Source organism: Carcharhinus amblyrhynchos, unplaced genomic scaffold, assembly GCF_965287045.1.
Source record: "Carcharhinus amblyrhynchos unplaced genomic scaffold, sCarAmb.v2.hapA scaffold_38, whole genome shotgun sequence".
Taxonomy (NCBI): domain Eukaryota; kingdom Metazoa; phylum Chordata; class Chondrichthyes; order Carcharhiniformes; family Carcharhinidae; genus Carcharhinus; species Carcharhinus amblyrhynchos.
In genome coordinates this window covers 6647512-6671654 of record NW_027649779.1, presented here as the reverse complement: position 1 = coordinate 6671654, position 24143 = coordinate 6647512, and the positions used below count along the sequence as shown (strand labels likewise).

Below are 24143 nucleotides of genomic sequence, written 5' to 3'. Positions count from 1 at the left end.
CTGGGTCAACAATGTCGGGTCCGAGACATGAAAATATCTGACTCAAAATCAAAGATATGGAAGTAAAACGGAAAAACAACCAATTAAACAATTGGGTATTTCATTGATCGTTAGAGGAAAATGTTTTTATTCTTTTTATTGTAGTTTTTAATGGAAGTGAGTGACTCTCATTGACATGAATTAACCGTGTCCATCAGTGCAAGGGAAATGTTCACAAAACTGGGTTTACCGCTGGATTTGTCAACTGTTCTGTTGATGATCTTCAAGGGGATGGCTTCATGTCCCACCACACAGGAGTAAGAAGCGCCGCTGGACCATTCCTCTGCTGCAATGGATAACAGGCTGTACATGAAGAAGGAGCTATCGCCGTTCTCCGCCACCACCTCGGTGTTCCTGTAGTTCCCGGGATTCACCGGCTTGTCGTTGATGGTCCACTTGACGAAGATCTCTCGGGGGGAGAAACCTCTCACTAAGCAGCTGAGGGAGACGAAACTCTGAGCGGAGACGTCTTCTGCCGAGGGCAGGAGGACAGAGACGACCGGTTCCCGCGGATTTGGATCTGCAGAAAATGTACAATAAATGTCAATAAACTGGAGAATTCTGGAGACAATGAAACCGCTGGTTAGATATCAGGGAAATGCGCTTCGCTTCTGATTTTAACTGTTCCCATTTTTGATTTGCAGCTTGGAGGAGAGGTGAACACAATTGTTTTCTCAAATAACTCAGGGGGGGTGGAGTGGAAAGATTCAGAAAGTTTACAGCACAGAATCAGGCCATTCGGCCCAACTGATCTACTTTTTCTTTTTGGTTTTCTGGTTTTTATGCTCCACATCAGGCTCCTCCCTTCTTCTTCGATCTAAACCCAATAACATCGCCTTCATTTCACTTTTCACTCATCAACACATCAAACTCCCCAGAAAAATATCACTCGGCCCAGAGTCGTTTAGTTCAGGGGAGAACATTAATGCACTGAATACTAAACATTGACGAGTACACTTTCACTGGAGATAGACACAGTGATGCATTTACATAGAAACATAGAACAGTATAGCACAGTACAGGCCCTTCGGCCCTCGATGTTGTTCCGAGCTATGTCCAAACCCACAATCAGTCTATCCCACTCCCTATCATTCTGGTGTGCTCCATGTGCCTATCCAATAACCGCTTGAAAGTTCCTGAAGTGTCCGACTCCACTATCACAGCAGGCAGTGTATTCCACACCCCAACCACTCTCTGAGTGAAGAATCTACCTCGGACATCCCTCCTATATCTCCCACCATGAACCTTATAGTAATGCCCCCCTAGTAACAGCTACATCCACCCGAGGAAATAGTCTCTGAACATCCACTCTATCAATCCCCCTCATCATCTTATAAACCTCTATTTAGTCGTCTCTCATCCTCCTCCGCTCCAAAGAGAAAAGCCCCAGCTCCCTCAACCTTTCCTCATAAGACCTACCCTCCAAACCAGGCAGCATCCTGGTAAATCTCCTCTGCACTCTCTCCAATGCTTCCACATCCTTCTTAGAGTGAGTTGACCAGAACTGAACACAATATTCCAAATGTGGTCTCACCAAGGTCCTGTTTAGTTGCAGCGTAACCCCACGGCTCTTAAACTCAAACCCCCTGTTAATAAACATTAACACACTTTAAGACTTCTTCACGGCTCTATCCACTTGAGTGGCAACCTTCAGAGATCTGTGGATATGAACCCCAAGATCTCCCTGTTCCTCCACATTGCTCAGAACCCTGTCGTTGACCCTACATTTATTCCTTCAATCTCTCAGCTCACCTGTTTCCTTGTGGATAGATGTTCTTAGAGGAGTCGGCAGATCCTGATGGCTCACCACGCACTCAAACACAGCCGCACTCAGCCAGGCTTGTGTGGAGATGCTTAATTCGCTGATCACGCTGTCAGGATCCGCTCCGGGCTTTTTGGCAATCTCTGATTTCAAATACTTCCTGTCTCGGATCCAGGAGACGTTAACTCCATCAGGAGGATGAGAAATGATGCAGGTTAAGGTCGCGGTCGCCTCCAGTAAGACCTGTTCTATTGGTGGTGGCTGTATCTTCACTGTGGTATCAAGGCACGGGAGAGGATCTGTGAATAAGAAATGAAAATGAACCCTAGTTCCCCTTCAGAAGCAGGACAGCAGCCTTCAGCTTGAAGGAGACAAAGTGGCCTTCAATATATCAATCTCTAACTCTCGCCTTTCACCTTCCATGGCGAATGGGAAACCAGCTTGCTGTATGGAATTATTCCCTGTATTAAATATTGGAGCAGCGGTAACATTTCCATGAATCAGGATTAGAGAATTCCCAAACAAATACACCATCCTGAACTCAGGGAAAAAGTAAATTTATAAATAGGGTGGATGCACTTTCTAATATTTTACCCCTGTGCTGTGACCTGTGAAACAGTCTCACACCTACTGTCTCTCCAAATTTTACCAGCTGTCTCAGGAACAAGCTGACATCAAGGCCACCTCGCTCACTATGTTGCTTCAAACCGAAAGGTGGCACTCTTTTAAGGGGAGGCAGTGGCATATGGTGTTGTCAATGGGCTTATAACCTCGGGCTAAGGCTCTGGGGACACAGATTCGAATCCCATCATTGCAAATATGAAATTTGAATTTTGTAAAAATCTACAATTCAAAGTTGAAATAGTTCTCATGAAGCTATTGCTGTAAAACCCCTCCTAGTTCACAAATGCTCCTGAGCAAAATCAACCTGCTGTCTTTATCTGGCCTGGCATGCATGTGACTCCAGATTCACCGCAACGTGAGTGACACTTCAGTGCCCTCAGGTTTGGGAAATAAACACACATCTCAGGAAAGGATAACAAAAAAATTGTTTTTCTGATGAAATTCTGAATGAGATATTGTCCTAATGCAGCAAACTACATGACAATAACTTACAAGTTGTTCTATGCTTTGTACCAACGTTAATAGATCCCTAATTCTGATTAACATCAGAATGATATATGTTGTCCTCTGTTTGAGTCTCTTACCCTGAGATGCGCTGATGTCCAGACTCTGAGTGTGTCCTTGATGAGTGACCTGGCAGGTATAGACCGCTTTGCTGAACCATTCCCCAGCGGAGACTGTCAGCCGACTGCTGGCCGAGAAGTTCCCGTTCACTTCACAGGGGGTAGAGGTGACAATTCCTGAATGCGTGGGTTTCCCATTCTTCAGCCAACTCACTTCCATTGACCCCGGCTGGAAATCGATGATTGAACAGACGATGATTGCGAATTTCCTGTTTGAGATTTCTTTACTGGAACTCACGGTGATGATAACAGTTGGATGGATCACAAGCGGAGGGCCTTCAGAATAAAAAAACAGATCAGACATTTCCTGCAGAAGATGTGGATCAATTAAACTTTTGTCAACAGAGGGTAGTAAGGGCGTGGAATGCCCTGCCTGCAACAGTTGTGGACTCGCCAATTTTAAATGGCCAGTGGATAGGCATATGGATAACATTGGAATAGTTTAGGTTAGAGGGTCATTAGATTGGTTCCACTTGACGGCGCAACATCGAGGGCCGAAGGGCCTGTACTGCGCTGGAATGTTCTATGTTCTATGTTCTAACTCATTTGCAGTCAATAGACACTAACTGGACCAATCCAGAGGGCAGGATTATGCACATCTATTTAAATGAGTTATAACCAAGGCCCTACATGTTAATCACAGTGTTTCTGTTTTACACAAACTCCACAACACTTACATGTCATTTCAACACTCTTGACTGTGTTGATGTGTCGAACCTCACAGTCAATTGTGGGGCATTCTCCCGCTGAGTCGCTGATGGTTAACTGGCTGCTCATGGTGTAGGTTCCATCCGTATTTCTCACTGACGGGAACGTCTTAGACCCAATGGTAAACGGCTGCCCTTTTCTCTTCCAGGTTAGTTTGGCAACATCTGGAGAGTAATTCATCGCCAAACATCCGAAGGTGATGGAGCCGTCGGAGTTCTGTTGCTGACAGGAGGAGACCAGGCCGTAGAGAGTGGGCGCAGATGGTGTCGCTGGGAAAGAATAGCCAATTGTACAAGTTAGACTCGTGCGTTTATTAAGTCAACAAACATATTGTTACAAACAGGTTTCTATATTAGATATAGCTCTTGGTGTTAAAGGGATGAAGGGATGTGGGTAGTAGGTGTGATCAGGATAGTGATGAGTTCTGACCAAAGTGAATGGCGGAGTAGGCCCAAAGGGCCGAATGGCCTACTCCAGCTTCTATTTTCTATGTTTCTATCTCGAACATTGATTAGAATTATGAACTTATCCCTAATATTTCCCGAATAAATCTTTCATCCGCCTTTGAGATGATGTTACTTCTATCATTTGGGAATTGTCTTCTCTGTAGAAACTCATATCCCTGTCTCCACTTCTATCAAATTAGGAAGAGAAAAAACACATTCTGTTAGTCTCACAATGACATGTCATTCATTGGATTAACAGAGAACAGGAAAAATTTTCTCCATTATTGCCGCAACTATTTATTTCTCAAACAACAGCAGTGTGTGACAAACCGCTGTTTATTTCTCAAACAACAACACTTTGTGATGAAGAAGTTCTCCCTCCATTCAGACTATCCACTCACCTGATGAGGGAGCTCCAACAGCTTGTGATTCCAAATAAACCTGTTGGACTTTAACCTGGTGTTGTGAGAATCCTTACTGTGCCCACACCAACCTCACTCTGGCATCTCCACACTAGTTTTGGAAATTGCCTGTGTTCAAACTGATTGGTGCCCCTTCCTCTCTCCAACTCACTGCCTCTCACTCCACAAAACGGAGATTAGTGACTTTGCTTCAAAAATACCTCCGGAATGAATACTTACTGAATGATCAGGAAACTCTAAATGTGATTATAAATACAAATAAATCCAACATTGACTCATTGAAGGATCATACATTAATAGCAGGAGTTTCCCATTCGGGTCCTGAAGTCTCCTCCATCATTCACTGAGATTACAAATGAGCTGATTGTGGTGCTAGCTCTATTCTGAACCTCCTCACTCTGTCCATCCATCACCCTCTCTCTACGCATTTACCCCAGCTCTTTGCCCTTTCCCCTGGCTCTCTGTCTTTCTCGGTGGCTCTTTCCCCCTTTTATCCGGCTCTCTGTATTTCCAACTGGTTCTCTACACTTCCCTCCAGCTCTGTGCCCTCTCCCCCTGCTCTCTACTCTTTCCCTCAACTCCCTACGCTTTCCCTCAGCTCTCTGCCCTCTGCCCCTGCTCCCTACCCTCTTTCTCCTTTCCCCCAGCTCTCTGACCTTTCCCCTTGACTCTCTCGCCCTTTCCCTTGGGCTCTCTGCCCTTTCCCTCGGCTCTCTGGCCTTTCTCCTGCCTCCCTGCCCCTTTTTGTGTCTCCCTGACTTTCTCCTGGTTCTCTCCCCTTTCCCTGGTCTTTCTGCCCTTTCCCCCAAATCTCTGCACTTTCTTTCAGCTCTCTGCCCTTTCACGGGTCTCTCTGCCCTTTCCCCCTGCTCCCTGTCCTTTCCCCTCTCTCTCTACCCTTTCCCCTGGCTTTCCGCCCTGTTCCCCGGCTGTGTGCCCTGTTCCCCGCCTCTCTGCCCTTCCCCCAGCTCTCTGCTGTTTCCCCTGGCTCTCTGTCCTCCCCCCACCCCGGCTCTCTGCCCTTTCCCCCGCCTCCTGTTCTCCCCTGACTCTTTGTCATTGTCCCTGGCCCCGAGCCCCCAGCGATTCCCTCCAGCTCTCTGCACTCCCAGGGCAGCTCCCACCTTTGAACACCAAACTGCCACTTGAGATCTTTCTTCTCTCTCGTTGCAGACCCTCCCCACACAGATTCAGTGAGTGTGAGTGAGATAATGTGAGTGTGTGAGGGTGAGTGATTAAATGAGTGAGAGCGGATGAGTGATGGTGTACGTGTGAAGGAAGGTGGGTAAGTGAGCGTGAGTGAGTGAAGTTCTTTGAGTGAGGATGAGTGATTGAGGGTGAGTAAGTGTGGGTGAGGGTGAGAGAGCGTGAGTAAATGAGGGTGTGTGAGAGAGGGTCGGTGAGTGAAGGTGGCTGGATGAGTGTAGGTAAGCAAGATTGAAAGAATGAGGGAGAGTGAGTGAGGATGTGTGAAGGTTAGTGGAGGTGGGTGAGTGAAAGTGAGTGAGATTGAGTGAATGAGGGTGAGGGAGTGAATGTAACTGTGTAAGTGAGGGGTGAGAGTGAGTGAGTCAGGGTGTGTTATTGAGGGTGGTGTGTGAGGGAGAATGAATGTGGATGGGTGGGAGATTGAGGGTGAGTGAGTGAAGGTGTTTGAGTGAGGATGAGTGATTGAGGATTTGTGAGTTAGGGTGCGTGATGTTGAGTGATGATGACGATGTGAGGGTGTGTGAGTGAATGTAAGTGCGTGAGTCTGAGTGAGTTTGAATGGGTGAGGTGGAGTAAGTGAGAGAGACAGAGAGAGGGTCATTGAGCTTGAGTCTGTGGGGGTGAGTCTGGGTGATTGAGGGTGGGTAGGTGAGTGATTGAGTGTGAGTGAGGGTGAGTGAGACTGGATAAGTGAGGGTGTGTAAGTGGGGTGACTGAGTGAGTGTGAGAGAATGGGGTGAGTGACAGTGAGTGAGAAAGGGCGAGTGAGGGTGGATTAGTGGGATGAGTGAGTGAGACTGGGTGAGTGAGGGTGGATTCGTGGGATGAGTGAATGAAGGTGAGTATGAATGTTGGTGACTGACTGAGGGTCTAAGTCAGTGAGTGAGGGTTAGTGAGTGATGGTGTATGAGTGTGGGTGGCTGAGTGACAGTGAGTTAATGAGGGCATGTGAGGTTGAGTGCGTGAGGGTGAGTGCGTGTGAGTGAGTGAATATGGATGTTGACTGAGGGTGTGAGAGTGAGTGAATGTGAGTGAGTCAGTAGGGGTGTGAGAATGAGTGAGGCAGGGTGAGTGATTGAGGTTGAACGAGTGAGGTTGAATGAGTGTTTGTGGGTGAGTGAGAATGGATGAGAGTGAGTGAGCGAATATGAGTGAGTGATTGTGAGTGAGTGAGTGTGAGGGTGCGAGGATGAGTGAGAATGGATGAGAGTGAGTGAGCGAATATGAGTGAGTGATTGTGAGTGAATGAGTGTGTGAGGGTGAGTGACTCAGGGTGAATCAGGATCCGTGACTTTCTGAGGGCGAGTGCGTGAGGACGAGTGCGTGAGGGCGAGTGCGTGAGGAGGGATGAGTGAGGGGGGATGAGTGAGGGGGGATGAGTGAGGAGGGATGAGTGAGGGGGGATGAGTGAGGGGGGATGAGTGAGGGGGATGAGTGAGGGGGGATGAGTGAGGGGGGATGAGTGAGGGGGGATGAGTGAGTGGGGATGAGTGACTGGGGATGAGCGAGTGGGGGTGAGGGAGTGGGGGTGAGGGAGTGGGGGTGAGGGAGTGTGTGTGAGGGAGTGTGTGTGAGGGTGGATGAGTGAGCAAGGGTGAATGAGTGAGCATGAGTGAGTAAGCGTGAATGAGGGTGAGTGATTGGGGATGAGTGATTGTGGTTGAGTGTGTGAGGGTGAGTGAGTGAGGGTGAGTGAGTGAGAGTGTCAGTGAGGGAAGGTGGGTAAGTGAGGGTGAGTGAGTGAAGTTATTTGAGTGAGGATGAGAGATTGAGGGTGAGTGAGTGAGGGTGAGTGAGAGTGTGTCAGTGAGGGAAGGTGGGTAAGTGAGGGTGAGTGAGTGAAGTTCTTTGAGTGAGGATGAGAGATTGAGGGTGAGTGAGTGAGGGTGAGTGAGTGAGAGTGTGTCAGTGAGGGAAGGTGGGTGAGTGAGGGTGAGTGAGTGAAGTTATTTGATTGAGGCTGAGAGATTGAGGGTGAGTGAGTGAGTGTGGGTGAGGGTGAGAGAGTCAGTGAGCCACCTCCTCCTCTCCCTCTCCATCGATCTTTTCCCGATTCTCTCCATTGATCAGCTTTCAGTAACAGGGCTGTGTAAAGTCAGGAATCAGTGTAGATCACCGGGCAGCTGCTTTAATGTCGGGGCCTTTCTTTCAGAAACACGGATCAGTGAACAAATAGACAGACTGAGGGAGCTGGAAGGGAAGCTTCCAGCAAAACTAGGGTCACACAGGAATCAAACACCAAGTTTCCACCAGTATTGGGGAACCAGGCGGACTTAGTCTCAGCCAGATCCCTTCTTATTGATTGTGTCTTTGTGTCCGGTGTAACACATGGAAATCCCTACTTCTGACCTCATGTTGGATGGAATGTGTCATTGATGAAGCAATAGAAGATTGTTGGTCCCAGAACAGTCCCCTGCCGAACTCCTGCAGTGATTTCTCAACTGAGATGTTTGACCTCCAACAACCATCACCATCTTGCTTTATGCTAAATATGAATCCAAACAGAGAAGAATTTCCCGCTGAAACTTATTCACATGAGTTTTACTCGGGCTCCTCGATCCCACCCTCATTCAAATGTTAGTGGGGGAGGGGGAGGGGGTGGCCGAGGTGGCACAGTGATTAACGCTGCTGCCTCACAGTTCAATTCCCGATATGGGTCATTGTGTATGGAGTTAGTAAGTTCACCCCGTGTCTGCTTCGGTTTCCTTCGGATACTCCTGTTTCCTCCCACAGTCCAAAGAAGTTTGCGTTCAGGGGATTGGCCGTGCTAAATTGCCCCTTAGTTTCAGGAGGTCTAGTTAGAGTAAACACATGTGGTTATGGGGATAGGGCTTTGGTGGGATTCCTGTTGATGCAGACTCGATGGGCTGAATGGCCTCCTTCTGTACTGTAGGATCTTGTGACTTTATTCTATGATGTAAATGAGAGTCTCTCTGACGTATGTGAGGTGGAAAGTGTGTGAGAGGGTGTTTGGGTGTGTGTTTGATAGAGAGAGAGGGTGAATGTGTGTGTGAAGGTGCCTGTGTGTGATAGACTGTGTTTGCACGTGTGTGAGACAGTGGGCTGCGTTTGCAAGAGGGGACAGTGTGCCTACTGGAAAGCAAAATAGTGTGTGGAAGTGTGCATGGGGTTGCGTGTGAGAGAGAAAGATGTGTGCAATGTGTGTGGGTGATAGAAGCAAAGTGTGTGTGTGTGTGTGTGTGTGTGTGTGTGTCAGAGAATGTTTGCACGAGACTGTGCTTATGTGAGAGACTTTGTCTGTGTATAAGTTAGAGTGTGTGCATAGGTCTATGTTTGTGAGAGACGGTTTATGAGAGAGCTAGTGTGTGAGTGCAAGAATGTACAGGTGTGAGATAGTGTGTGCATGAGAGATAGAAATATGTGTGTGTGTTTGAGAGAGAGAGAGACAGATATGTATGCAAGAGGAATTGTGAGAAAGTGTGTGTGAATAAATGTGAGACAACTTGAGCGTGTGTGACAGAGTTTGGGAGAGAGAACGCGTGTGCGAGAGCGTGAGACTATGCTTATGTGTGCGTGTGTGTCTGCGTGTAAGAGAGATTGTGTGTGGAGGTGTGTGCGTGTGAGTGTTTTTGTGTATGAGAGATGACAGACTGATTGAGAGAGCGAGAGTATGCCTGTATTTGTATTTGAGTCAGACTATGTAGACCAAGAGAGAAAGAGAATGTGTGTGAGATATCGTATGAGAGAGAAAGTAAGTGTGTGTATGTATGTGTGAGAGAATATGAGCGTCTGTATGTGTGTATTTATGTGTGTGAGAGTGTATGATGTGTTTAAGTCTCTATCTGGCTGATTCAGTCTGGAAAAGCACCCTCACTCCACACATACTCACCCACTAACACAGCAAGTGGGAGTGACAAGAGAGCACAACACGGACTGTGGGGCAAGTGTTGGGAAAAACATTTAAATCTTTCACGAGTCAGTCACAATTAAATACTTTCTTCTTTCCTCAATGAGAGAAACTTGTAAAACCTCACGCAATCTGACACAATCCAGGGCAAAGCCACCCACAAGATTACCCGGCCCCTCATTCACCCTATTCACTCTCTCCATCACTAACAAGCAGTGTCAGCACTGTGTGTATTATATACAACATGCACTGCAGCAACTCACCAAGGCTCCATAGATTACACTGTCCAAACCCGCTGCCTTTCCATCCCAACAGGACAAGGGCAGCATCCACATCTGAAACGCTATAACCTGTAAGCTTCCCTCCAAAACACACACCATCCTGACCTGAAACAATACCTCAATTCATTCATAATCGCTGGGTCAAAATCCTGGAACTCCCTGCCTAACAGCAGGGTGGATGCCTGCAGCATATGGACTGCAGTTGTTCAAGGATGCTTCATATCAAGACTTTGTGAAGGAACAATTAGATTAAAAATTCTGGCCGAGCAAATGTCTCTAAAATGCCTTCAGAAGATTAAAAATAATATGCAAGTGAATTTGACCCTTCAACTGTCAAACTAAACAGTTCAGGGGCTGCTGTAGTACGGAGCACAATATAGTAAATCTCACTTTGTATTTGTTCATCGAACATTCCCAAGGCCGGTACATCACTGCTTAAAAATCACCCAATTCTCCCTCCACAGTCTGATGTTTCTGCTTCTTTGATGGACACAATATGCTTCAGGGATTTAATTTATGAGACGCCGAGTCAAACAGTCACATTTCTCACAGGGACAGGTGTATCGAAGAAATAAATCAAATTTCACTTCCTGCAGTACAGGAGAAGGAACCAGAAGATTTATAACCAGTCAGGGAGATTCCTGGTCCCAACACAGTGACCGCCCGCCCAGAAACAGAACAGACACAAACAGTTCAACAACCGAGTTCCCAGCAGAAAGATCTGTTCAATCTGTCAACTTCAAACTATTGGATTCTCATTGATCAATAGTCAGCTTACAACAGAAAATCAATAACCTATTTTAAATTAAACTGATATTCATTTCAGAACTCCTCTCGACATTTAATTATTTCTCTCTGTCTGTCTCACTTTTCGAAAACTGTGTAAAAATGTAATTTCGCTGAAAATGAGCAAAAATAACAGATTCAGGGCAGTTCAATGTCCCTAACAGAGATACAGTGACACAGTAACAGTTCAATATCCCTAACAGAGACACAGTGACACAGTAACAGTTCAATGTCCCTAGCAGAGATACAGTGACACAGTAACAGTTCAATGTCCCTAACAGAGATACAGTGACACAGTAACAGTTCAATGTCCCTAACAGAGATACAGTGACACAGTAACAGTTCAATGTCCCTAACAGAGATACAGTGACACAGTAAGAATTAAACAAACCGGGAAATATTTACATTGAAAATCGTTACCTGATTCGATCTAATTTCTTAATTAAATGTAACCAACAAAATAATCAAGGCAAAACAACTTATCGAGCCGAGCACAGCTGAGTAAAGAAATGTTTTGTTTTTGAATTCATTTTGATTCAATTAAATATTCTCTAAAACTGATAATATTTTGCACGCTAGTGCAATATTCAAGGTCTTTTGTTTTGAATTAATCAGCGTCAATATTACATTTTAAGTTATTGTTAATTGTCAGTTAGTTCCCCTGCCAGCTGATTTGTATTCTGTAATAAAATGAGTTTTCAATCATTCAAAACGTGCTTCTGCCCTCAACATTGTTAAATAATTAGATTCCAATTAAATCTCAATGTTAAACTATAAATACAAATTACTGAATGGAAACATTCCAACATCTGTCATTCATTTACTTAAATCTAATCACATTGTAATATTTTACTTTTTCACTTTTACTACAAATGTCTTATTATAACCAGCAATCCTGTTAAAAATGCAGATTTCTGAGTCTGTATAGACTGTAACGGCCTGGCCGTTTGAAATCAATAATACCGCTTCCGCGATTTAATAATTTAGACCACCCATATCACAACTTCATTACTGAACACATTGTTTAATTAAAGAAGATCTGAATTAAACAGTGCAAGCACAAAGACGATACTTGATTCAAATCCACTGTAACGCTAAAAACACGATGCAGAATTTAAGCCTCGACCTTTTCTTCATTATAATATTTAATATGAATTAAACATAAGCTTCAGTTAGTCTGAATTCTTCCATTCTGTCATTTATTCTTCCGATAATTCTATTCTGTGTTTAACATTAATGGGAGACATGATGTTATGAAGTGCAGAGCTAATATTATTTTTATAATATTTATAATATCATACTATTTTTTATACAAAGTAATCTTCTTGAATTTCAAGCATTTAATTGTCAATCTGTAGCCAGTTTCTGTTGACACTTTACTACAATTCACACAAAATCAGTTGAGCAATTTTGCTTGAGTGTCAGCGAATTCCATCTGTCAGAAAACTCTGTTCAGTTTGTCAAATTTTTATAAACTGTTTGATTCTAACTGATCCAATGTCAAATTACAACAGTGAAAAAAAATCAATAAACATTTTAAATTAACCTGATGTTCATTTTAAAACTCCCTTTGCCTTTTAACTATCTCTCCCTGGCTGTCTCAAATCCCAAAAACTGGGCAATTATTTTTTCTGAAAATGAGAACTTCGAATATAACAGATTCAGGGCAGTGTAATGTCCCTAACAGAGATACAGTGAATTGTAATTCATGTTTTATTTTAATATGTAACCATTAGTTAACATGAATAAAATGCCCTAACATATATGTTTCTGCTTTATCCCTACAAGAATATTCAAAAGCAATTTTATTTTCATTTAGCCAGAACTGCTCAGTAGCACTGAGCAGAAACAATGTAAAAACAATTGAGGAACACCAAACAATTTCACAAATTTTGAGATGAGATAAGTAATTAATTATCTCGGTATCTAATTTAAAAAAATACTTAGAACGAATAATCTGGTTACAATTGCATAGAAAAAAAATTAATAATCGGATACAACAATTTCCAGAAAGGAAACTATTCTGCAAAACTCTTATTCCAGTAAAGGCGAACTAAATCTGAGATATACCGATTAATGCAAAGTATCTTGTTCAACTGAGCACGGCTGTGAAAACAGCAGGTTATCATTGAAATAGCTTCTGGAATTGTCACAAAATATTTCCAGTCTGGAAAATGTTCTGGTCATGTTATTTGTGTGAAAAACACAGCAAAACTATTAACGGGAATTATTGCTAAATTATTAATGTAAAATAATCTGTGGTGAATAAGGAGTTAAATTACCGATTAATAATTCTTTGATTTATATTAATTTTACTATTAAACTTGTTCATGGGAAGTTTGTGATTGCAGCAAAGACTAAGTGTCCGAATGAGCGTTGTAAGTCATGACTTACTTGAATTTGTAAGCGTTATTTAAAATTTATAAAAATGCTGTGATATCTTTAAGATTTCCCCCCCCCCCAATCTGCTTGTTTTCTCCCTACAAGGATTTTCAAACTCAAAGATTGTTTGCATTCAACCAGAAAACATCTAAACTCTCAACGGCACCGTTCAAACACTATTTAAACAACACAGAAATAATGCCACAAAGCCAAACCATTGCACAAATTTTAAACATTCACAGTGACTGCACCACAGAATCTCCTCAGGAGAAACACAACAAAACACATCAATGAGGGAATTAATCCGCTTCACAGAAAAGCAGCTCAATTATCCATTCAACAGAATCAAATGTAACATTGCAAAAAGAAATCTCAATATCGGATCTAGCAAACCAGCTCTTAACCAATTATTAAACTAAGCAGAAATCTGGAATAATAGCAATAGCATTGCGAGGAGGTGGAATTTGTCCAACAAATTAGTATTGAAACTTTATCACGTCTTATGTATATTGGGTAATATTTCAAACATATTGAAACATTTGGATGGTAAAAGTTCCAGCCATCAAATGTCACCGAGATTAAACATTGCAGGTACCCCAAAATCTGAATGCAGTGACAAACTATGTTCCGAACGAGTGGCGTAAGCCGATATCACTAAAGATTTTAAACATACAAACACAATAAAGACTGCTTTATTTCTCCCTGCAGTTATGCATCAAACAGTTGCAAACCCGCAGAATGTTATTATTCAATCACAAAGTATGTATGAGCTCAGTGTCACTGAGTTCAAACAATGCAGAAACACCAAATTAATTCACAAATTTTACTTGTTTAGGGTCACCCAGATACATAATCTCCTCACCAGAAAAAAAAACGCATCACTGACAGACTGAACCCCGCTTCATGCAGAAGCAGCGCAAATCTGCAAACACTTTCAACAGAATCAAGTATAACGTTTACAGAAATGTTTAATATAAATTCCAGCCAATTCGCCCAACACCAAACTAATTAATGTTTAGAATAAGCAGAAAATATTACACAGCAGCACCAGCATTGAGAGTGAGTGGAACATTTTCACTGGATATAGAAATTTTAGATTTTTGAAAATTTTTGGTTTAAATTTCAAACACTTGTGCAGTAGATGGTACAACCCGCAGCCACGAGATGTCGCCGACATGAAACGCTGCAGAAACGCTGAATTGTTTAACAGACATTCGGATTTTAAAGTAACCCAACCACACAGTAATCTCAACAGATAAACACAAAATCCCAACAATTGGGATTGAATCCCTCAGCAGCATCTATTGTCAAGAAAGAGCGGAATTCTAAAACCCCTTTGCAGCAAAATCACAGGAAACATTGTAACAATTCTCAACCGAGAATCCACCAAACTCACATTTATGTTACCATATGGATTATTAGTACAGATAAAAATATAAAACAAAGACACATGTAAACCAGTTACTCAATAAGTGGATGGTTCTTACCTGTCGTCACCGTCACCATGGTCCCTTGTCCCCAGTAGTCGAAAGGATCACAGAGTCACATTCCGTAGGCTGTGTCATACAATAACCGTCCCTGTACAAAATAGAGACAAAATCAGCATTATTTTAAATATCCACAAACCAGAGGAAAAATAAAATCAATTAATGTTCATTAGATTATAATTGTATTTCTGGAAATCATTTGACATTCATAAATGACCCTAATGTTTTATATTTCACAGAGTTACACGTGAACATGTTGTTGAAAATACACATCGATAATTGAGTAATTATCAAGATTTTCCACGTTTATTCTTGCCATGTGGTCAGTGCTGGACATAAATAATACTGTACAGTGATTACAGTTGGGATTTAAAAGTGACACTGATCCAGTTTCAGTCAATCAGTGCTGAGGGGTTTTTGTATTGACAGTAACTGCTGTGCCATCCCAGGTATCACAGTGAGACACAGCATGACAAATACTGAGGCGGACTGTTAACTGTAAAATACAGACAGTTAATTTCACTGCTATTTCAAAAGCCTGTTTCCAGCTCGTTAAGGGTGAGTCAGTGAGATATTTCAATTTTTACTGGTCATGATATTGATAAAGGAGGTTAGAAACTTTTACACTCTCTGTGCACATTCAGCGTGTAAATCAATAACAATAAAATTGAAGCATTTTACATCTTAAAAAGAAACAATGCTGTTTCTAAGTATTATTTTGTTGAATCCTCATTTACTTTGGCATTCGGCAATGGCATTGGTCACAAATTTAAGCAACGTCCTTTTCTGAGGTTTTTGTATGAGGATGGCGCTTTTCTCAGCACTGTGACCCACTGTATATCACAGTGACACACACCCATACAAAAACTGCACTCAGTCTGTTCGGTACTGCTGTTCAATATTCACTTCAAATGGACCATCAGTTTTGCTCTAATGTAAAATGTAGGCAACTGTTTATACAACACAATCTATCAGAAATATTAAAAAGAGTAATATATCGTGTGTCGGACTTGCTGAAACGACAATGAATATAAAGTCAGTGAAAAGCTCACCAGTTATATCGGTGAGTTTGGGAAGTTTTACTGTTAAATGCTTTCTGTGTTACTTTTATTTTAAACACGATTATAGTTTGGTTCTGACCACCCTCGATCATATTGCATTTAAAACAGATCCTGACCTTCAGGTTATGATGGAAGATGCTGATATCCCTCTCGGGCTGTTCTTGTCCGGGTGCAGCCCTGGATCCTCTCGCTGTGGTCTGTTGCACAGTAATAGATGGCCGTGTCATCAATCTTTAGGGTCCTCATGTCCAAAGAGAAGATGTTGTTTGAAGTGTCTTTGGACGCAGTAAATCGACCCTGAATTGATGGCGCGTAGTAGTTGCTGCCGGAGCTATAGTAGCTAACCAGCCACTCCAGGCCCTGTCCGGGAACCTGCCGGATCCAACCCATCCAGTAGCTGCCAAGATTGAAACCGCTGGTTTTACAGGTGAGTTTCAGGGAGCCTCCGGGACGCCCGGTCTCTGCCTCTGGCTGGGTCAACACAACATCCGACTGGACACCTGTAAAAATAGATCAAAAACACCAGGGATTAATCTTAGTGAAATGATTGCTGACTCTGGAACATTCCAGAGAGAGACTAACACTGAGACAGTAACAGTGAGAGACTTGAACAATAATCAAAAAAAATACTCACCAGATAAGAAAGTCAGCAACAAACTGAGAGAAATGGCCGACCTCATCTTTCTGGTGATTTGGGGGAAATGGTTGTGTCAGGAACTCAGTGAACAAACCAGCTCCCGGACTGTTGGATTCCGGTCCCAGTGAGCGGTATTTAAATACCCGGCAGAAGGGGGCGGCTTTCCAGGCGCCGCCTGTTGATTCCCTGCTGGAGGCGGCGCCTGGATCCACGTCCCACCTTCCACACCCCCAACAGAATGGACTCGGAGATTTACAATAGATTAATATTAAAGTGGGCATTTTATGTGTATCGGGATATTTGTTTGGCTGAAATGTTCATTGTATTGTCCCCATTATTTCTGATGGTGATATTACAGTTCATCATCTCTTTACTTTGAAAATAACTAATTCCATTGTAAATATGGTGATTTTATTACCACACCCCCAACAAGAAAATAAATCTAAAAATGATGAACTAACATTTTGGAACATTAGACAATTTTGCAACAATTCCGTGTCTCTGCCACATTATAATAATAAAGCACAATTTATCAGAAGAAATACCATCGATTTCTGTAATTAAATGTGTAGAATATACAAAGTGATTCTATTTACAGTTGGATGGCTATCACTGAACAATTTGGGTTTGGAGATGAGAAAAAACTCTCACACAATACAATGTTTCTCCTTATATTTTAAAACTGTCTCAATCTCGAAGACAGGCCTTTGAAAATAATGAGAATCCCAACCTCCTGATAATTAAATAGTGAGTTGACAGAGAAACATAAAATTAAATTGATTTTTGATGGAGAAGTTAATGAATCGGAACAGACACTGAGATCATTAAAGTTCTCCTTCAGCATCCAGATCATTACAGCTCACTCTATTGGCCACCGGCTGTCTAACATACACTGGTATTGGGAATACAGGATATCAGAGCTTTGCAGCACATTGCACAATATCACAAGAATAAATGTTTTATCTTCCATTGAATCAGGTTATGAACTGATCATTTCTCCACTCATTGGCAGCTATGAGAGGAACTCTTCAATAACAGAAATCAGATTATACTGTACAATAGAACACGGGGCAAATCAGGGACAAGAGACGCTGCTGTTTCAATAGGATGCAGAACTTTCAGAATATTCCAGGAATCCCCAGTGTTCATGTCAGTTTTATGATGTTGTTTTAATATTATTTCATGTCATTGCACCGATTTTACTTCACTGGGGAACTGGGCCCACCAACACCTCGCCCTCTCTCTCTCATTTCATGAAGTGATTAATAAACAGAATTTAATTATTGGAATGAAATTTAATCGGAAACTATACAAATGAAAAAAATCATCCGGTCACTTTATTGTTTTGCGATACTATTTACTCAGATAATGAACAGGAAACTGAATGAAAATATTTGATGAGAACGATTACGATTTAAAATGTGTCTTTCTTGTGGGGATGAAACATTTACTGTTTAAATGTCTGAATCCCATGTTGTCAATTCAGCTTCACGCTAATCTGTCCCACACAGTATCTGGCAGCAATCCAGGCTGCTGTCAAATGCTCAAAGTTATTGACAGGAAACATCTGGGGGTGTTTGTGCAGTAGATCAAAGATCAGTTTCATCAGCACTGACCGCTTGGCTACAAGCCAACTTAAAACCCTGCATGTTGTCAGTAAGGTCTATTTATAAACAAATCTACCCAGCAACAGTACTGGAGGCACTTGAATTTTTGGCAGTTATAAATCTAGATGATGTTTTCCCATCTCTAAAGAAAGGATTATTTTCCACCTTCTCTGGCACTCAATTAACAACAATGATGATTTTTCCAACACATCAGGATATTGTGATGGGCGGACAGAAATAATCACAGGCTGACTGAGAAATGGCTCAGAGAGACGACACATGCTGTTATATTTGAGCAGGCACATTTATATTTTATTTCCTTTTATCTTTCCATGGGATGTTTGTTTGGAAAGACCAACACTCTTTGCCTGTCCCAAATTCCCTTAAATTGATTGGTTTTCTAGGACACTTCTGTCGATATTAAAGAGTCAGCTATTTTGCTTTCAGTCTGCAGTTATATCCTTGTGAGACAATGTAGCGATGGCAGATTTCCTCTACTGGGGAATCAGAGCGGTTCCAATGATCGCAATTAGTATCCATTCCAGATTTATCAATAGAATTCAAAATCTACCTGCGGGAACGGCCCGACTTAAATCCCTGTCCTCACATCATTGCCCTGGGCCTCTGGATCGCTGGACCAATTAAAATAATTGATGCCACCATCTACACAAACAATAAATGTATGGCTGTGTTGACACAGGAATGAATGACATTTGAATGACTGATGGATGAATGACAGTTGGATGCCTGAACATTTTGATTGAGGAATTAATGAATTGATTGGTGGATTCATTGATAAATGGTACTGAATGATGCTGTTCCACATTTCCGTATTTGTGCTTGACTACTTCATAAATTGAAACAACTCCTTTATTCAATGTGTGTCCGTCGAATACCTTCAATCCTTCCAGAGTGTCTGGGTGAAATACATTCCGAGTTTCTCGGGAGTTAGCAAGCTGATCCTCTTGAAGAGTAGGGGGAGATTTTCCTGCAGTTCGGATGGTTCATTTCTCTGCTGATGCTGAATCTTCATATCCAGGACAGAAAGAGAGAGCGTGATTTGGTTGAGGAGGAATGATTGTACGATATAAAATGCTGGTTCTTTCAAATACAACAGATCAATCGACATACCCTCACCCAAATTAGTGAAGGCAACAGGGTGAAAAGTAAATAAGACAGCAACAGAAATATTTGTGAAACTCACTGGAAAACTACAAGTGTTACATTATTTCCCAAAACAGTGTAATAATGAATCGGAATTTAAAGATTCAGTAACTTCACATGAAGTACAGGTAGTTCCATTTATATCATCACTTTGAAAACCATCACACTCTTCAGCTATGTACCAGGACTTTCTGTGTGATGATGAGGTGATGACTTGTCAATGATGCGCAGAGGCTGCTGGGTAACTGTTCATTAACCTCGGTCTGAATTAATTCCATTCCCCACTGAATTCTGGGACAGATTTTATTCCTTGGTGTCAAAAAGCCAATGCGTTGTCAATAAAGTTTAATATCAATAAATTATACGAAGCAAAGTACAGTTATATATTAAATAGAATGAAATGCCGAAAATAAACAGAAAATACTGGAGAATCTCAGTAACATCTGTGGAGACAGAATACAGCCTTTGTTTCAAATCTGGATGACCCTTCGGCAGAGTATTCCTGCTGCTTTGGAGAGATCATCATTGTTTCCTGTAACAAGTCAGAAAAGCTGCATAAATTTCCTGTGAGATGGGAATAACAGAAATCATAGATACTATTTCGAGACACACACAAGCTGCATCTATTCACAGAGTGATCCCAAATATCACAACAAACTTCTTCATCCTAAACTAATCAACATCATAATCTCGAAATATATCCCAAAAAAACCTAATCCCTATCCACCCACATCATTTCTCAATGTCATCACCCTCTTCAATTTCCTCCAAATAAAAAAAATCACACTGACTCGAAACGTTGGCTCTATTCTCTCCACACATGCTATCAGACCCGTTGAGATTTTCCAGCATTCATTATTTTTGTTTCAGTTTCCAGAATCTGCAGTGTATTGCTTTTATCAAACTGATGAACATAATTGGTGAACTAATTGTTTATCTGTATGAATTGATGATAACTGGAAAATGGAATAACCCCGCCTGGAAATTCCTCTCCAAGACACTGACAAACCTCACTTGGACCACTCCTTTTCTTACGCTGCGTCGGAGTCCAGGAGCACCCTCCCTAAGAGCACTGTAGGTGCACCTACACTGCAGGTTCTGCAGCAATTGAATAAGGCGGCTCACCACCAGCTTACCGAATGCAATTAGCAATGGGGAATAAATGGGGGCCTAGACAACGTCGCCTTCATATCATAGAGTAATTTTAAATATACTCCTCATTATATATGAATGAGATCTGGTGAATGGAATTATTAAATTGCAAATGGATGGTAATTGGTGAAAATAATTACTATCTTTCTGGACTTTTTTTATATTCTCCTTATTCGGTCCAGTATCATTAATTACTCAGCACTGTCACAGTTCATGTCTAAGAAGTTCCTATATCAGTAAAACTGTGCGAGACACTGCCTCAGTTTTATTTTCCTTGGCAATGTTATTTTTAAAATTGTTTCTTTCACAGGATATGGGTCTCATTGGAATTTGGCATTTGACCATCCCCACATGGCACTCGGCACTAACTCATTACTATTTTCTTGAACCAGGGCCTGTTTATATTAAAATACAGCCTGGCTCTGTGAATACTCTGCTCGACCACAGCTCAGTTTACATTGCACACGGCATTCTCTCTGGTTATGTAATATTTGATACTCACCCTGTATATATATTTCACTGTGGCAATTTTGTTCCTGCGCTTAACTGTGCCTCTCTTTGAATTATGTTTGTTTTACTCCACGGTTTTGTGAGAAGAAGAGATAATATGTTGGGATAAAAAAGATTGTTATCAGGCAAGATCCAGAAACGGGCAGTATTGGATCACCAGTATGTTATTGTGCTGTAATTTTCTTTGTTTTTTTGTTCTTCATTGACAGTGCATGCTACACAGGACTTGATATCCATTTTCACTGCAGCCAGCAGAGGTAGATTTCAGGTTTCTTTCCCACTGTCCAAAACCTCACACGGTTTGCCCTTGCAGAAGGATGCAGAGAATTGTGTTCTCCCAGCCACTTTAATCATTACTGGCATTGACCAGTGCAGTAAAAACTGAGACCATGTCTAATACAATATAAACGTGGATATGGACAATTGCAGAAATAAGATTGCATTTACTTTGATATAAACAGAGTGAGATCTAAATTAATATAAACAGAGACAATGTGGAGTTTCATACAAACAGAAACATGGTGACATATAATATAAGCAGGGACAGCGTCGAATTTAATACAGACAGATAATATATCCAATTTACTATGTGTAGAGACAGGCAACATAACATTCTACATGCATGATAGAAAGAGTTAGGGTCTAGTGGAAAATAAACAAAGGCATGGCTCATAATACAAGCTGACACAGGGGAAATTTACTGTAATATAAAGAGACTGGTTCAATCACCATGAAATTTGTAAAGACGGCCGACTGTCCCATCAAAATCTTACAGGACAGGAGTAACATGGGGTTAGCTGCAGAATGCAAAGCCCCCTCTGCACTGGCAAAATAATAACTCCCAAAGCAGGAATAGCATGAGTTAGATGCAAAGTGAATCTCCCTCCAAACTATCCAATTCAAACATTCTCACAACAGTATACTGTCTACAAACAGAGTGAAACTCCGTCTACAAATCTGTTCAAACAAAATTAAGGCAGAAAGAGCATGGACACTCTTCTATGTAAAAACTCTCCTGCACTCTTCCTTCAGAGATCCAGGAGGCAGGTTTAAATTAGCGTTAGGTGTAGGGGAAAGAGCCGTCTACACAGTTCCAGAAAACACACCCAGGCCAGGTACAGCAGAGATTAGATACGGATTAAATCTTCCCTGATAAAGATATATCAACATTCATAAATCAGAAACGATGAGTTTAGACGCAGCGTAAATGTTCCCCTACACTGTCCAGTCAAATACTCCAAGGACAGGGACAACACCGGCTAAATATAGGGAAAGATTCCACATTGAATCCTTATCCGAGGTTAGGTGCAGAAGGAAATGTATCAAGCATTTCAAGATCATTGGTTTCTCAAGAGATCTTTTAGAGTAAATCTCACTCACAGATTCCAATTTATTGAATTATATTCTTTTAGAAACCTGTAACTGTGGCTGAGAGAATACATTGGGCAGACATTGACTTTGTGCTGTGGAGTGAAGACGATGAACCATCGTGGAGAGAAAAGACACAGAACCAGACAGGAGAAAGACATGGAAAGAGATGAAACACAGGAAATTTCCATGAACACATTTGCCATTTTATTTCGGGATCAGAAGGATTATTTCCTAATTCTGAACATAGATATCATCATAATGTTTTTCCTCACATAACTGATGAATAAATAATGTTGAAAAACAACCATTACTGGAATCCGTTGATTGATTTGCATGGTTGTCTCTATTTCTGTGCTGTGTTGGTGGGGAAATATTTGTTGTGTTTTTGTCAGTCAACAATCAAATTTGGAATTACTATTCTTGTATTAATTTACATAAATACCTCACTGTTTACAATGAAATGTTCATGACAGAAAAAACAGATAAACCGTCACTTATTGATCAGTTTCAACTCAAAATAACGATTTATTTTAAGAATTTTAACAGTTGGTTCAAAATGAATAGAAACTTTTTGAACATTCATTGCACCAGTTGTATTTAATTAAAATAAAGTGATACATTTCATTTCAGAATTAGTTCTGAAACTTCTGATGTCACAATTAATAAAACATCTGTGAACAGGCAGATATTCCACTGAATGTTAATTTGATTGAGGATTTAATCTGTTTCAACTGGACAAGTTAACTTAAAAAAAACAGATCTGATGTCTGAAATATTCCTTCACAAATAGTGATCACACTCACACGAGGGAAGAGTAAAAAATATGGTTATCACTAAGAGATACAATTATTTTTGCTCCCTCGCAGGCGACAGGGAAGCGGGTTCGATTGTAACATCGAGTGACTGTGTGTGGTTTTCACACTCTATCCATATCCATGTGAGTTTCCTCCGAGTGCTCCAGTTTCCTTCCACAGTCCCAGGATATGCAGGTTAAGTGGATTGGCTGTGATAAATTGCCCCTTAGCGCCCAATGATGTGCAAAGTCGAATCATAGAATACCTACAGTGCAGAAGGAGACCATTCGGTTCATCAAGTCTGCTTTCCGGCAGAGCATCCTTCCCAGGCCCAATGTAAATTGTCTATGCTAAATTTCCTGTTAGTGTCCAATAATGTGTAGGTTCGGGGGATTAGCCTGTGAATATGTGTGGTTGCCGGGATCGGATGAAAGCTTGCCGAGGTAGGATGCTCTGCTGGAGAGCCCACTGCAGAGTTATTGGACCGAATGACCATGTTGAACTGTAGGGATTCTATGATTTTCTGCTTCTATGATCAGGCAAGGAAGTGATTATATTCACATTAATCTCAGCCATTCCAAAGTATTACAAATTATGGGGGAACTCGAATGTATAGAACATTTTACCCGACCTCACGTCGCCCCAGAGTTCTTAAAACTCACTGATGTACCTTTGCTGAATTTAGTCACTGTTCTCATGTTGCAACTAACCGGCAAGTTGCATACCACAAACTCCCACGAACCCGGTTGTGATAAATGGCCAACAAATTTGCGATTTTATTTGACAAATGAGGATTTGGGTCGGATATTGGACAGAACAGACTTGCTGTTCATAATTATATCAAGAGATTTTACATCTTGGCATTGGTGTTAAATACGAATCTGGTTCTCTCTCTCTCTCTGATGATGCCCATTGAGATGCTGAGTAGCACTGTTGCTGTTTTAGTTTTAGATTTCCGGAATCTGCAGCAATTTGCACTGATTTTATTGACTCTTTGGATGCGAGCGTCACTGACAAAGCTAACATTAATTGGTGATTGTGAAACATCTTGCTGAAACCTGCCGTCTGGATGGGTGACATCCACTGCAGCTTTAATACAACTGGGTGGCTTTCTCGGATATTTCAGTGGTGGTGAAGGGTTATTTTCATCACATGGAACTGGAGTCTGTGTAGGACAGACAGGGGAAAGATAGGAATATTCGGTTTATAG

General features: G+C 41.6%; 1 gene segment (V, D, J or C); it reads right to left on the bottom strand.

Moving 5' to 3' along the window:
- Nucleotides 1-110: 110 nt before the first annotated feature.
- On the bottom strand, nucleotides 111-16523 carry LOC145362581 (Ig heavy chain C region-like). The segment is given in 7 exon segments: nucleotides 111-559; nucleotides 1792-2100; nucleotides 3010-3324; nucleotides 3726-4025; nucleotides 14638-14682; nucleotides 15899-16198; nucleotides 16333-16523. Coding segments are annotated over 7 exon segments (1707 nt in total).
- Nucleotides 16524-24143: the final 7620 nt, after the last annotated feature.